The following is a 13759-nucleotide window of genomic DNA, read 5'->3' on the forward strand; positions in this document are numbered from 1 at the left end:
GCCAAAAACAGTGACGTAGAAAAGTTGTGATTTCCCAGTGTAGTTTGTAGGGATGCAACAATATCCTGTATTTTACCGAACCGTTCGATGCAGCCTGTTCAGTTCAATACACAACGGCATTTCGATAAGTTTCGGCCCGTCACAAAGCGTTATCAAAACTTTGTACAGCCGTGAATGCTGTGTGATTAGATCCACTCAGGAGCACAGACAAGAGAGCAGCGCTGTTCAGGCTCAGTGCTCTGCTCTTGCCAATCCGAAAGTCCCTGAATTTCCCCGGAGCCAATCAGTGCTCCACATGCAAATATTGAGCGCTGCCTGAACAGTGCAGAAACAATGACGAGTGAACGAGACTTTGGAAAAAGAAAAAGTTTGAAGAGGCGCCGTCTTCGTTTAAGCATTTGTGTGCTTTTATGTTTGCAGTTTAATTTGATCTGATAGTGCACCATTGTTTAAATAAAGTTTTGTGTTGTGATTATATCTGTGCTTTTAATTGTTTTTACAATGCAATATTGCCTTTGCTAGTGTCGTTTTTTATTAAGATTTCAAAACTGTACCGTTGCCAAAAAAAAACGTGTTGCATACCGAACCGTGGGAAAACTGTACCGTTGCATCTCTAGTAGTTTGTAGCTATTTTTTTTGTCAACGCTGTCTGTTTTTAACATTTAGTTTGTGCTGTTTTATGTAGATATTCAGCTGTAAACAGTTAGCTATGTGGTAAACAGTTGAGGTTATTTAATTAATAATGTAGTAGATTAACAGTGTGTATTTCACACAGCCCTGCACACACTTCATTCAACATTAAAATACTGTCTCTTTATAGTTTTTATTACTTGTCTCTCTGGATTAAAAAAATACAACTCACAAACTGAGACAGTCATGTATTGAAGTGATGAATCAAGTTGAAAACATCTTTTTCATATTGTTCAGTGTCTGATTGCAAATTGCATAATTCTGTGTCTAATAAGTTCAAAGTACTTTCCCTGAGTTGAGAATCCTCTGTAGCACAAAGTCTGCTAACAGCAGTTGTCCTTGTACCTCCAGTCCAGTACCTGCCTGTCTGCCTGGTCTCAATCAGAACCCTCTCTTTGTGGAATGGAGGTGCCTCAGCCTTGGTAACGATTTTTCCCATGTTGACAAGTCACAACATGGAGATCTACAGCTCGGAGAGCAGCCCTTTGGCTACGCAGGGCTCTGCTTGCACTGAGTAATAGCAATCTCACAGGAGTAGCAGGCTTTCAGCTGGCAGCAGTTCATACGGAACAGCTCGCTGGTGCAGCTGGGAAAGACGGAGCAGAGTGGAGAGGGAGAGAGAAGCTGGTGGTGGTAGCAGTGGAGATGGAGGGAGGGAGGAAGTGGAGAGGAAGAGCTGTTAAGAGCTTTGGGCGGTTTCTCTGTTGTTGTACCACACAAGTGCATCCAGGCCCTGCAGGACAAGCCTTTAACAGGCATGAGGGATGGAGAGCATGAGAGGAGAAGAAGAGGAGGAGGAGGAGGAGGCGGTGGCGTTGGAGGAGGCGGTGGTCTGGGGTGCTGAAGCCGGCCAGTCGTGCCAGACGCCTGCTTCTAAACAGGGATGTGATTTATTGCTGGTCTGTATCACACGTTTTACTCCTAGAAAGACACTAAAATTACATTGTAGAGATAAAGAACTTCCTCAATTGACTTAGAGAAAAGATATTTGCCTGTGGCCTGTGAAGAAAGAAGAAAGTTTGGAACATGTGGTACATCTGTAAGTAGTCGATGAAACAGGGCACTTTTGGCACCAGGTGCCATTTGATTTTCCACTTTTGGGAATGGATTCCTGCTTATTGCTTTTTACCTGTCCTTGCAAATGTAGTCCTTTTAAAATATAATACGTTGAATTTCCGTGAAACAGGATATCAGTGTTTATTTTCCTAGGGGGCTTAAAATGGCTTTTGGCCAACACATTGATCTTTGTCACTCTTGCTGAATGCACTCTGCACAGAAAAGTGGTATGAGATGACCTCACCTCCTGTGTGGGTAGAGGAGGGCAGCAGGCCTCTCACACATGCACATAGACTTTCTCTCGAGCAAAAGCCTGGCTCTAGTTAGCCTTTAGTGCACTGGCCAGGCTAACCCCTCTTTTCCTTTTGCTGTGGAAGTGTTTCCACATTGCACATGTATGCAGTCAAAGGCAAAGGACAGGCTAATACCTTTAACTAGCCAGGCTAACTGCTCTGTGTCTGCAGCTTTCTGGGACGTCGGCTCAGTTTTATAGGGAAATTAAAAGTAGAGAGAAGGAGGGGGGTTGTTACAGACACAGGATAGTTGGACCATAAGGCAGTGACAGCTCTCTAGGGAAACAATATATCACCTCTAAAAGGAGAGTGGAGGTGTTTGGCGGCGGGACAAAAATCCAGAGAAGTTAAAATCATTGATGTGATGTCATCTCTGAGAAAGCCATTGTCACTGAGGTTATTTATGATGCTGAAAATTCCGGTGAGTGTCTTGACTAATTCAGTGTTGCAGAGTAAACCTCCCCATCTGCACAGTTCGATTGTGTCTTTTAAATTAACAATAAGATTCACGGTCTTTCATTGTTTACTAAGGTCAATTGGTAATTTGGTCGCTAAATTTTACCCTTAAGATACTGATGTCATTGGTGTCTGAATTAGCATGCATGCTACATATGTATGTAGGGATGCATGTAGTAAGCTACAAGAACTGAATCACATGGCTCAGCTCATTATTACCTGTATGCATCACTCACCACAAGTGTTTTAAATGGAGCCATGTTGGTTTAGATTGCCAGGTCATTACTCCCTCATACTCTATAGAGGAGTGGTCAGTGGCATGTGCATTTGCACTTCCTCCAGAAGGTTTTCTAGATTAGCACAGATCCTCCCAGAAAGACCATTTAAAACCCCCATTTGGCACACAGAGCCAGACTTTCAGCTCATAGCTGGCCAACGACTTCCATCCCTCCTTCTACATCTCATTATTTTTATTTTCTTTGTCATCCCACCACCTTTTGGATCTCATAGCTGAGCCCCATGTACATTTGGACAGGGCAGTGTAATTGTTTGGAAACTCAGTTCTGTCATTTGCATGTAGCAAGCAGCCACTTTTCCAGTTTCAGTGGTTTGACCTTGTTGTACCTGCCAGCCAGAAATGAGATCATCAGAAGAGTAGACGGGAAGCTGACATCTCTCCTCCACCTACCCATGGCTTTAAGTGATGGTTGTCATAGCAATCATTATGCCACAGAACAGACTCAGTGGGTGAAGGATGGCTTTGAATGCGGCAGCCTTGGGTCACAACCTGGTTATGACAGAACAAATAGACCTTTGAGGGTTGGTTGCAAACCACCGTCGGCACAAAGTAAACAGCCGCATACATCGCATGTCAGGCTTGTATAGATTTTAGGTCGAGATTGAAATTACTGCGGGAATATCTCTTTTTAAATCTAGAAGAAAGCAAAGCAGGTATTGATATTACTCAGAGAGAAAGAGCAGCATGAGGCGAACAATACCTCTCATTCCCATCAGCTGCCCTGGCCAGCATTTAACATGGAGATTGGAAACGGAATAAGCTCTCCCCCATTCTCCCTGGACCTGCATGTAAATGAGGTTAGCGGTTAGCATTTCCTGCTGTGCCACAGCAATTCTTCTCCCTCTCTTGCTCCTTCTTTTCCTTTTTTTTTTTTTTTTTAAATAATGGCCTGAAAGTGCTCCCCCTTTCCTGGGACAGGGACCGGGACCAATCCTGATTAGTGTCCCCGTTTTAAGTGACAGGCTAAAATCCAAACAGGCACCGACGTGGGTGCCTCTGCCAAACAGCCGTCAAACCAATACCACCATTAAAAACGTACCCCCTACCCCCTACCCCCACCCCCCACCAGCACCTCCTCCCCACTTCTCAAGATTTCCTCCCGCTTTCGTCGCCCTTGCTCTTCAGCTCATTCTTCCCTGCTGTCCTCTCAGACTATCTCTAATAGACACTGCCTCTTTCGTTATGCCACACTGTCCCTTTACACACATACATGCTCATATAGAATTACCTCTTACCCCACACCTCCTCGTGAACATTTCTTTGTACCCCTGGGTTGACTGGCTGCTATAGAACCAAGTGTCCCTTTTGCCAGTAGGGTGATTTACAAACAATACATGGACACTATACACACTCCCACCCTCCTACTCTCTTTTGCTTCTCTTCCACAGACACACAATCACCTCTGTGAGCAGCTTGAGCATGCTAGAAAACTACGCAGCAGGGTGATGGCCTGTTCTTTTTGCACTTGTTTCAAAGAATGTACCCTGTCTTTTTAGAATGCTAGCACGATTTCCATGTTGCAGTTGAATGAGTTCACTTTGTCAGCTGTAAGAATAATTGACCTTACTAGTATTTCAGCAGCCTTGTGATTAGTAGCTTTCAAAACCACATAACACAGTAATCTGAGCTGTACTTATTTTTGTAAAACAATTTTGCCTGATTTGTATTTTGTTGAGTAGTGTTCTTTCATTGTCCCCGATATTTCCAACGTAGTAATGCTAGCTTTTTGTTGTATGTCCCTCTTTGTGCATTTGCCAATGCTGTGGTTGTCTTGTGCACTTAGTGGTCTTGACTGCCTTGTTATCCCATCCCATTTTATCCAATTAAGCCCAAAGGCACACTCTCAAAAACTTTTGTAAAATCGAATAATTGCCTAAATCCCCCTGCACCCACAACTGAGGGTTTCTTAAGGCTTGTACAGCTCAACTCCTTTCCCCTTCTAGGAAGCCTTGCTATTTCAAAACATTTTAAAAACCCCACATTGTGGAGAATTACTAAAAAAACATTATTATTGTTAATGTCATAGGTTTTGATTAAAAGAAATTTAAACCTATTTACCTGCTATTTACCTATACTGATGGATTATAGGCATGATTTAAATCAGATGCAGATACCCACATGGTTTCTCATGTTAGTGCTGGAAGTCTACTCAAGTAATTATTTTAGTACTTGGCTGTCATTCGTCTCAGCATCTTAAACCAAAAATGTATGGCTATTTATTTACATGCAGTTGAATATCTGATTTTATTATCCCACTTTTAGATGTGTTTTAAATATGTATAATAATAGTGGAAAATTTAAGTAACACTTTATTTAAAGCAGAAAAGGCTGGAAATTTCTCAAGCACGTGTTGTTGCTGCAATAATACATCTTACTGACAAAGACCACAACTCACTCATCTGTTGTGGTGTAAGCCCTGTTTCCACCAAGTTCACTTTGCAGGTCCACAATCATCGGTCGTTTTGACTCCTGTTCTTTGGGTTCCAAATGATGCGTCCATGTTTATAGTGCACTGGCTCGCGCACACACACAGTGCTTTGCTGGTCTGACACTTTGGCACTGTCTTCTTGGTGCCAAATATCCCGCCTTTTCATGTTATCGTTTGATAAAGGCTGCACACACTGTGCGTGGACAGGGAGGCCAGACAAATCAGCTGTCAGTCTGTGGGGGCGTGTGTGTATGAGTGTGAGAGAGAGAAGTGCATGGGCAGGGAGATGAATGAATGGAACAATGTGTTGTGTTATTAAAAAAAAGAAGAAGAAGGAGAAGAGGGAATCAATTTGTGGCGACAATGTATGGGAAGCGCTGAATTCCATCGTTTTGCCTCTGACAAACACAGGAACCCTGTGTATAAAGATCCCCTCAGTTACATAGCCACACACACACAAATCAAAAGAAAATATCTCCAGCGACAGGCAGACCGCAACGTCCCACAAAGTGTATTATTGTTTTTTTTATCCTGTGTGCACCAGATGTAGAGAAACATTGCTACATCATGACACATTTCTGGGTGTCATTGTTGTAGAGATGAGTTTGCATGAATTTTGACTAGTCCCCACTGCAACAGTAGTACTTGTTACTCGACGCAGTGGATCGAAATGAGCTATCGTATGACGTCACCTCGGACACCACACTAGTTGTTCCACATCGTGTTCAACAGGCCACAACGATGAAACATGTGTGAGGAAACTCTGCACAATGTATTACTGTAATGGAAAGATTTGGCACATCTGTATGATGTATGGACAGAAAGTTTGATATGTCCCTTTTTAGATTTTAATGCTTCAGGGATGCAGAACACATACCGAACATCACATCATTACATCGCAAAAAAAGAGTACTGCGCCTGGACATTATTTTAATAATTAGCTAAAAAAAATATCAAGATATAACTTTTGGTTCGTAACGCCCAGCTTTTCTATGCCGTAAGCATCTTGATCACATTTAGCTGCAATTGATAATTATTAGGTACAAATTCCATTTTGTTAACAAGATGTCACCAAGTCTTTTAAAATTTGATCAGGCTTGGTCAGGCTGACATGTCGGGGTCCTTTGACTCCACACTGTCCTTATTGATATTTATGGCCTTAAGTCATTTAGCTAATTGTCATTACCTTGTTTTACTTTAGCGTTGCATTTTTCTCCTTTTAAGAGTAGCCACACTTTTTTCCCCAGTTGAGGCAAAAGTGGCAGTGGTGCTGCTAACTACCATTTTAGGTGGCAGGAATGGAATACAAGTTTGATAATATTTAAATAAAGTATATACTCAAGGTCAATGCTCATCAATTGTGTTTTAGCTTTATATCCTCATCAATAATATGCCATCTTCACTGTAGTTGCACTGCCATGTTTCTACAGGATTTTAGAATGGACAAACTGGCTCTGTAGATGGCATCAGAGGTTTGCCTACAAACCTGGTGTGATTGGAGAAGTATTAGCCAATTTTATCAGCTTTCTCACTAAATCCTGCATAGTGAAATATGCTCAAATTTAAAATGGGAGGTTTTTGTTCCCCATGCCTCTTTTCAATTATTACATTTTGTTGTATTTTGAAGAAGATAGAGAGTGTCGACCTATTTTTAGTCACTAGTTAGTGTCTTTTGGGCAGTCTGGGATGGATGAATGGTGTTACTAAAGTGTAAAAGTTTGTTTTGTAAACAGGTTGGGGGTGGGAGGTAGGCAGGTACAGACTTGAGTTTGAAAGGTGTTCTCTCACTCCACTCCAAAGGTCTGGCTGTCTGTGTGGATGTTAATAACTTTATTGACCACTGGTGAGTGAACACGAGGCATACAGTTCAACAAATAGTGCCGTATGTTGATCTGCAATGCAGAAATGGATGAAACCTCTACTGTATGATTCCTTTTGTAAGTGAATAAAAATGTTTTGGTTCATTATGAAACTTTGATGTGTACAGTGTAATATACACTAAAGGTGCATAGTGATTTTCTTTAAAGAAATGTATAGATTTGCTTCAGGGTAGCACAATAAAGTGACTATTTAGTTAGTAATGAACCAGTATGTGCAGAAAAAATGCAATAGACATACATCCTCTCTCCCTCCAGCAGTTAGGTCCATACTTTTGATGACACGTCTGAGGTTATGAGTAAGAATGTATTTATTTATTAATGTAAGATGCTAAAAATGGAAGGAAAAAAAATAACTGTTGCACTAGTCTGCAACCATTGCAGATGAAGTGCATTTCATCTGCAAAAAGGAATTTCAGAGGTCCAGGACTCTCAGTCATCTCACTCTCTTACAAGAACACTTCTCCTTCCTGTTTCACCTCTGGCATGCTGCCCAAAGTACCCACAAACCACGGAGGCCAAGGCCAAAAATACACAGATGGTAATTTGCGCTACATTTCAATACGACTCGACCACTATTATATATAGCCCTGCTGTCTGAACCCTGATCCTCACTGAGAGTATCGCCTCACCTCAGATTGCAATTGAAAGATGGGCTGTTTATGTCTTTGTCACAGACTAAACAGTACGGGATAATGGAAGTAGTTGGAGTTGAAATTCAGGGAACGTCGTTTTTCATAATTTTTTAGATATTTAAAATGGTGATTAATTATAAACGTGATGGACCCCAATTCCAGAATCAGGACAATGTTTCAACAAAAAGAATGACCGCCGTAGTTTTTAACAGTTTAGGTTACCCTTGTGGCGTCAGTTTTTCAAGTTGTGAAAGTATTGGCCTTTGCTACAAATGTATAACTCCCAACACAAGGTTTACTATAGGTATGTATATAATGTAAACGGAAGTACTGCTAAGACTGCAGTTAATATAATGCGCTCATAATATGAATAGGTTAATTTAAAGTAACTTGATGTGTCGTCACAATGGTACAAGTTACATGCTTCATGGTATGATGTTCTACCTCAGTGATCACATGTGCTGTCTGTTCCTTTGTTGTTTGTCATGTTTAATCAAGTTCCAAGTGGAAATAAGGTGATGGATAAAGTCGGGAGCAATTATCATGTTGCTGCTGCAAAAGAACACCAGCATTTAACAGATTGATGGCACATAATTTCATAGGGTGGGGGCTGGGGGTTTGCATGCTGCCTCCCACACATCCAGCTGGATTTATTTTGAGCATCTGTGTTTATTTATCTATTTTATTAGTATTCTTGTTTATAGAGATGGCCAAAAAAATGGGGATGGGATGAAGCAAGTCGTGTACAAGACGAAAAGAGCATGTTAGTGTGAAAGAGATCAAGCAATTGAGAGATTATGGGAAAAGGAAGGGAAGCGACCCTGATCCAGTGCGTCCCAATTAACGGAGTTGCCTTCCTCCTGGGGAGGTTAGTCATTTGCAGAGACGTGAGCCCGCCAGTTCAGCATCTCTCCCACCATATTGTCCAGCGAGTGTTAATAAGGCAGCCATGACCGCTGGGCGTGCTCATTAGCATAGCCCGCGGCCGTGGCAACCTCCGCCAGCGCCCAGCCGGACACTTAATTACCATCAGGGCTTTTCACTGAATCCTTACTCACCGCCTTCTTTCCTATGTCCGCACCCCTGCCCTTCTTCCTTAACCCACTCCCAAACACACACACGTGAACGTCACACACATGCAGTCATCGCAAAGACAGATGTGAGAGTAATTATTTTAGTAATGTAAATGTGATGGCATTAGTGTTGGTATGTTCCGGCTGACTTTTATTTATGTTATCTTATTTTTTTATGGCTTTTTGGTCAGCCGTCTTTGCAATTTTAGTGATTCCCTGACCTGCACTACTGCTCTCTATATCTTTGCTCCCTCTCTCTCATTGCTATATTAGCTCATGGGCATGACTTTCCTTTTTGACATCGGTACAGCATCGATGCACCCTCGTCCAGCCTTAATCGGCTAATGGCTTTTTCTTCTTTCCTGCCCAGCCAAATCAACCCCTCCCATAACCATCCTTCTATCTGTCCCTTGCTTACTTCGCCCTCCTATCTCCTCTTCTCCTACCCTGTTCAAGCCTGGGGTCAGTGAGGCCAATTTACATGCCTGGCTAAGTCACAGAGTAGCTTTGTGTGTGTCTGTGTGTGAGAGGAACACACACACACTCGCACACACAGAGAGAGGGGGGAATATGTTAGTCACTTGCTTCACATGAGTCATGTGGTGTGTGACCTCCTGACCCACCTTTACTCCAATCCCTTGCTCCTCTCCCCCTTCTCTAAATCACTATTCCCTTTACCAGCAATCATTCAGTGTGACAAGGTTAGTTGAAATATTGCTGACTCCTGTACTGAACTTGTGCATGTGCTTGCAAACTCGGATACACGTACCCCTCTCTAACCCAGAAAAGCTGTGTTTAAAATAACCCTGCCAAGTTCACAAATGGAGATTGTTGACAGCACTATGTGGTGAAACAAAGAACTGTCCAACCTGAACCTGAAATGTCCAACTGTTACAGCTGTAGTCACAGGCTGTGAGCTCCCTGTCTATTTTTGTTACAGGTTAGCTGAAGAAATAGATTTGCAAACACTGAGTTGCAACATCAAAATATTTTTAGCTGGTCTGTGTACATCTTTGGTCAAGCCGAAGATACATTTTTTTCCAGCAAGTCTTTACGCACTTTGGTCCACGCTTAAATAAGCCATAGTCTGCATTTTGACTTCTATCTGCCTCTTTGTATATGATTTGGTGACACTATACATATCTGTGGACCAGAGAGAAAATCCCATGCTGCTGCACCTCTGAATCACCCGCGTGTGAGTGTTAACAGATCCAGACTGCTGAGCACCCTGCAGCTGTTTGTCTCAACATGCAAGTCATCCCCGCCATTACACCGCTAATGGTTCTCTTTCAGTGGCAGACGTTTGCCGCCTCGGTCCGGATCTTCGTGCTTCCATCACTTGGGGTGGGGGGGCGGGGTGTTGCAGTTACTGTCGTTGAGCCAGCCACCGTACTGGAGGCAAAGCAGTGGAACATGCCTCAAAAAATGCAGTCAGTGGAGGAGAACTTCAGCATTAAATCACATTCTTGGCTGTGTAGTTGCACTTAGGTGTATACATGTGTTTATGTTTTCTCTATGCATGTATAGAGTGTAAAATTCCAGGCTGGAGACCATGGCCTTGGTAAATGTCATTCTGCCCATGGGGTTGACTCGCCTATGACACAAAAAGCCATGGTAGTGTAGTGCAACAGCCGGCTTTATTGGTGTAGTGTTGTGTTCTGTTGCACCTAACCCTGAGGTGCAAGGGCAAACCAAGGAAGTGGGAGAATTCAGCCTCAAAGCCGAGATCTTGGGTCAGCAATGTAGCGATTTCCCTCTAACCACATTACAGCCATTAGTGGTTCATGCTGCTTTTTCCCATGTCACATGGAAATTGGTCAAGCCCTGCCCTGCATGACTCATTGGTGCTTTCTGCCTCTCCCTCTCTTTCAATCCTTTTGACCCTACTCAGGTGGCAAAATGGCATCAAGGATCATTGGAAATTGGGTTCACAATATGTATATTGTGGTGCTTTTAATCACTGTCTGAAAGGTACTGAAAATGATAAGGTCATTCTCATCTTACCTTATTTATCTATACGAACGTCAGGTCTATCTATCTGACACTTTCTGTGAGTGTTTGTGATTTTCTATGATAGAAACGTGTTTGTGTTAGAGATGGAAAGATCTTGGGAAGTGTGTGAGCTTTGTTTGATACTGTTGCTGTAGAAAAAGGGGTCATGGTGGGTTGTGATTGTGGTCATCTTTGTGGACCACGGTGAGCCATGTTGGCCAACTCTAATGATCCCAACAGGTTGCTGCCTGGGTTGCCTGGCAACCGTTTTGACTTTGTCTGTAAACACAGAGCAGACCCACTAGGCTTTTGTCAGGGTCATGAGGGTAAGGATGTATGTTGTGTGTGAAACATTTTAAATAATTTTTATAGCCTCATGTTTTTGTACTTACACTTCTCAGAAATCTCTGGCAGTTTCTTTTAACCAGATGCTTTGTGAGGTTGTGTACGGTAACCCAAAGAGGACAGCAGTAAAAACATAAATTCTGACATTTTGTTTTGCCCAGGCTTAGTGCTTTTGACATATTCTTATGGAGGTTTGTTAATATGTATCAGGAATATTCACTTTTCTTTGTTCGCCCTTGTCTGGCAAGCTGTAATGTTTTGCTTATGAATATTGATACATGAAGTGTATATTAATGACCCTTTGTGACCTTAACCCTATCCTTATTGGCTCCCCGGTGGTATCTGCAGGCTCATGAATATTAATCTCGTTCTGTAACCTCCATTACCCTAATCTTTGCTGTCTAGCCTCCCAGAAGGACCTGTTGTCATGGTAACCCCTTTACTAGACTCTTCCACACCAAGGGTGGGAAAATATGGTTAAAAAAGGACAGAAAATCTAAATTACTCCAATATCCTGAATGGTTGAAAATCATTTTAGTGCTCTCCTTCTTTAGCTCTTGAGTATATTTTGCACTACACATGGCTATTATGTGACTTTCGTTTGGTCAGGTAAATATGTTCCAAACAGTAGTCCCAATTAGACTTCCACATGGGACAGATCACTAATTGAGACGAGATCTTACAAGCAAACAAACATGGGAAATAAATAAAAGTGAATAGTTAATAATAATGTCCGTAGTTAAGTGCGGTCAGCCAGAGGCTATTGCGATGCACTCCACTAGTAAGAAGTGTTTGATATTCACAAACCTGACTTGGAGTGTAGTTCAAGTAAAAAGATAATGGTTACTCCAACTCTTCACGAGAGCAACATGTGCATACTTGTACATTTATTTCTGTTCCCTTAGGGTAAACTGTATGATTTCTCTCCTCTTCCAGATGTGGACAGCAATGAAGAAGGGGGGCCAGATGGCGGTCCTGTGGAGGAGGAGGCCTGGTTTGGGAATGCTTCTGACACACGATCAGAGTCGTCGTCCTATGGAGACACACAGGATGAGGTCCTCCTCCCCAGAGGACCTTCTCCCGATGAACGATTGGGACTTAGCACTGGGTCAGGAGACCATGAAACCTGTGGAGGAGAGAGCTTACTGGGGTGTCAGACACCTGTCCATCGTGCCTCTTTGGAACTTCTTGGACTGGATGGAGGTACATTCTCGGCCCAGGACACGCTCTCCTCTGTGGTATCATCACTGTATGGTGATGCAGCTTCTCGTGCCCTAGGAAAACCGCTCAGCAGCAACCTACGACGCCTCCTAGAGGCTGGGTCACTGAAACTTGACACTGGGGAGCTTCTGGGTCGCTCATCCAGGGGAGGCACTGGGGGTGAGTCTCCTCCAATTGGTCTAGCCCCACCATTGACCCTCTCCCCGTCTTCCCATCATGCCCACCAGTTAAGTGCCCTTGCCCGAAAAGTGGCCAATAACAACAACAACAGTGGCTCAGTCTCACCAGCCTCCTTGGCATCCTCAGTCCCCAACATAAAGCAAGAGCCCCTTGACCCCTTTAACTCTGTCACACCGAGCAATGGCGGTGGCTTTGTATGGGCAGGTATTGCAGATAAGTGGCCACCGGCCAGCTGCACCACACCCTGTGGCTCTAGTCTGTCCCCAGACTCTGCAATCCAGAAGCTTAAAGCCGCAGCAAATGCTGTACTTCAAGACAAGAATGCCGTGGCTGCATCGTCAACAGCTTCTTCCTCCTCCTCCACCTCAGCTTCATCCGCAGTGTCCGCTCTTGGAGGAGGTGGAAGAGGAGATGATGTTGTGCGCTTTGATGCCTTCAACTCTCCATTTAGCCCACAGTCAGCTAGCTCTACCCTCGCTGCGCTTTCCAAGAAAGTCAGTGAGAGGAGCCAAGCTTCGTCAACAACAAGTGCTGCTCCTGACCATCAAGCCTCAGCAAGTTCCTTTCTTTCACTTGTGTCAATGACCTCCTCTGCTGCCTTGCTCAAAGAGGTGGCAGCCAGGGCAGCGGGAAACCTTCTGGCAGAAAAGAAAGAAGGTTCCCCTGTGGCAACTGCTGGGGTCCTCCAAGATGATGTGAAGCCTTTGCTGGACAAGAACCAGAAGGGCTCCACACCGTCCACACCCACCCAGAACCTAGAGCTGCTGTTACCCTCCACTCCTAAGGGCAGAGGCAAACCCAACAGCCAAGCAGGTAAACTAAATAGACAATAAAATAATGATATATGCATGTTAATCACCTTTTAATTTTATATATCATGACGTTCATCATAATAACGGTCACACAGACAGACAAATTGACAGACCATGAAGGTTCAAGATCATTTTAGCTGCACAAATCTACTTGGTTCAAGGCAAATATTGTCTTTATCATTATACTTGTTTCCATTTAGCCTTTCAAAGTAACAACACCACGGATGTATAGAATTGCAAATTGAAGCTGTTAACACATTTAAGCTAATATTGCACTCCGCTCCAAATAGATGAGATGTCTTGCTGTCACAGTGTGGGAGAGCAGCAGCTTTACTTGTCACCAAAACACGATAAGGGAAAGCGCAATTCTGAACTTCCATGACATGTTTTCTCTAGTTTTGTA

General features: G+C 43.2%; 1 protein-coding gene across 3 annotated transcripts in view; it reads left to right on the forward strand.

Annotated features, from left to right (window-relative positions):
- znf827 (zinc finger protein 827) overlaps positions 1–13759 on the forward strand; it is a 59192-nt gene that overhangs the window by 6747 nt on the left and 38686 nt on the right. For all 3 annotated transcript variants that reach the window (XM_044027912.1, XM_044027913.1, XM_044027914.1), the window contains exon 2: positions 12080–13357. In XM_044027912.1, coding sequence (XP_043883847.1) covers positions 12080–13357 — 1278 coding nt within the window. The remainder of the gene's footprint in view (positions 1–12079; positions 13358–13759) is intronic.

Source organism: Solea senegalensis, linkage group LG6 (assembly GCF_019176455.1).
Source record: "Solea senegalensis isolate Sse05_10M linkage group LG6, IFAPA_SoseM_1, whole genome shotgun sequence".
Classification (NCBI taxonomy): Eukaryota; Metazoa; Chordata; class Actinopteri; order Pleuronectiformes; family Soleidae; genus Solea; species Solea senegalensis.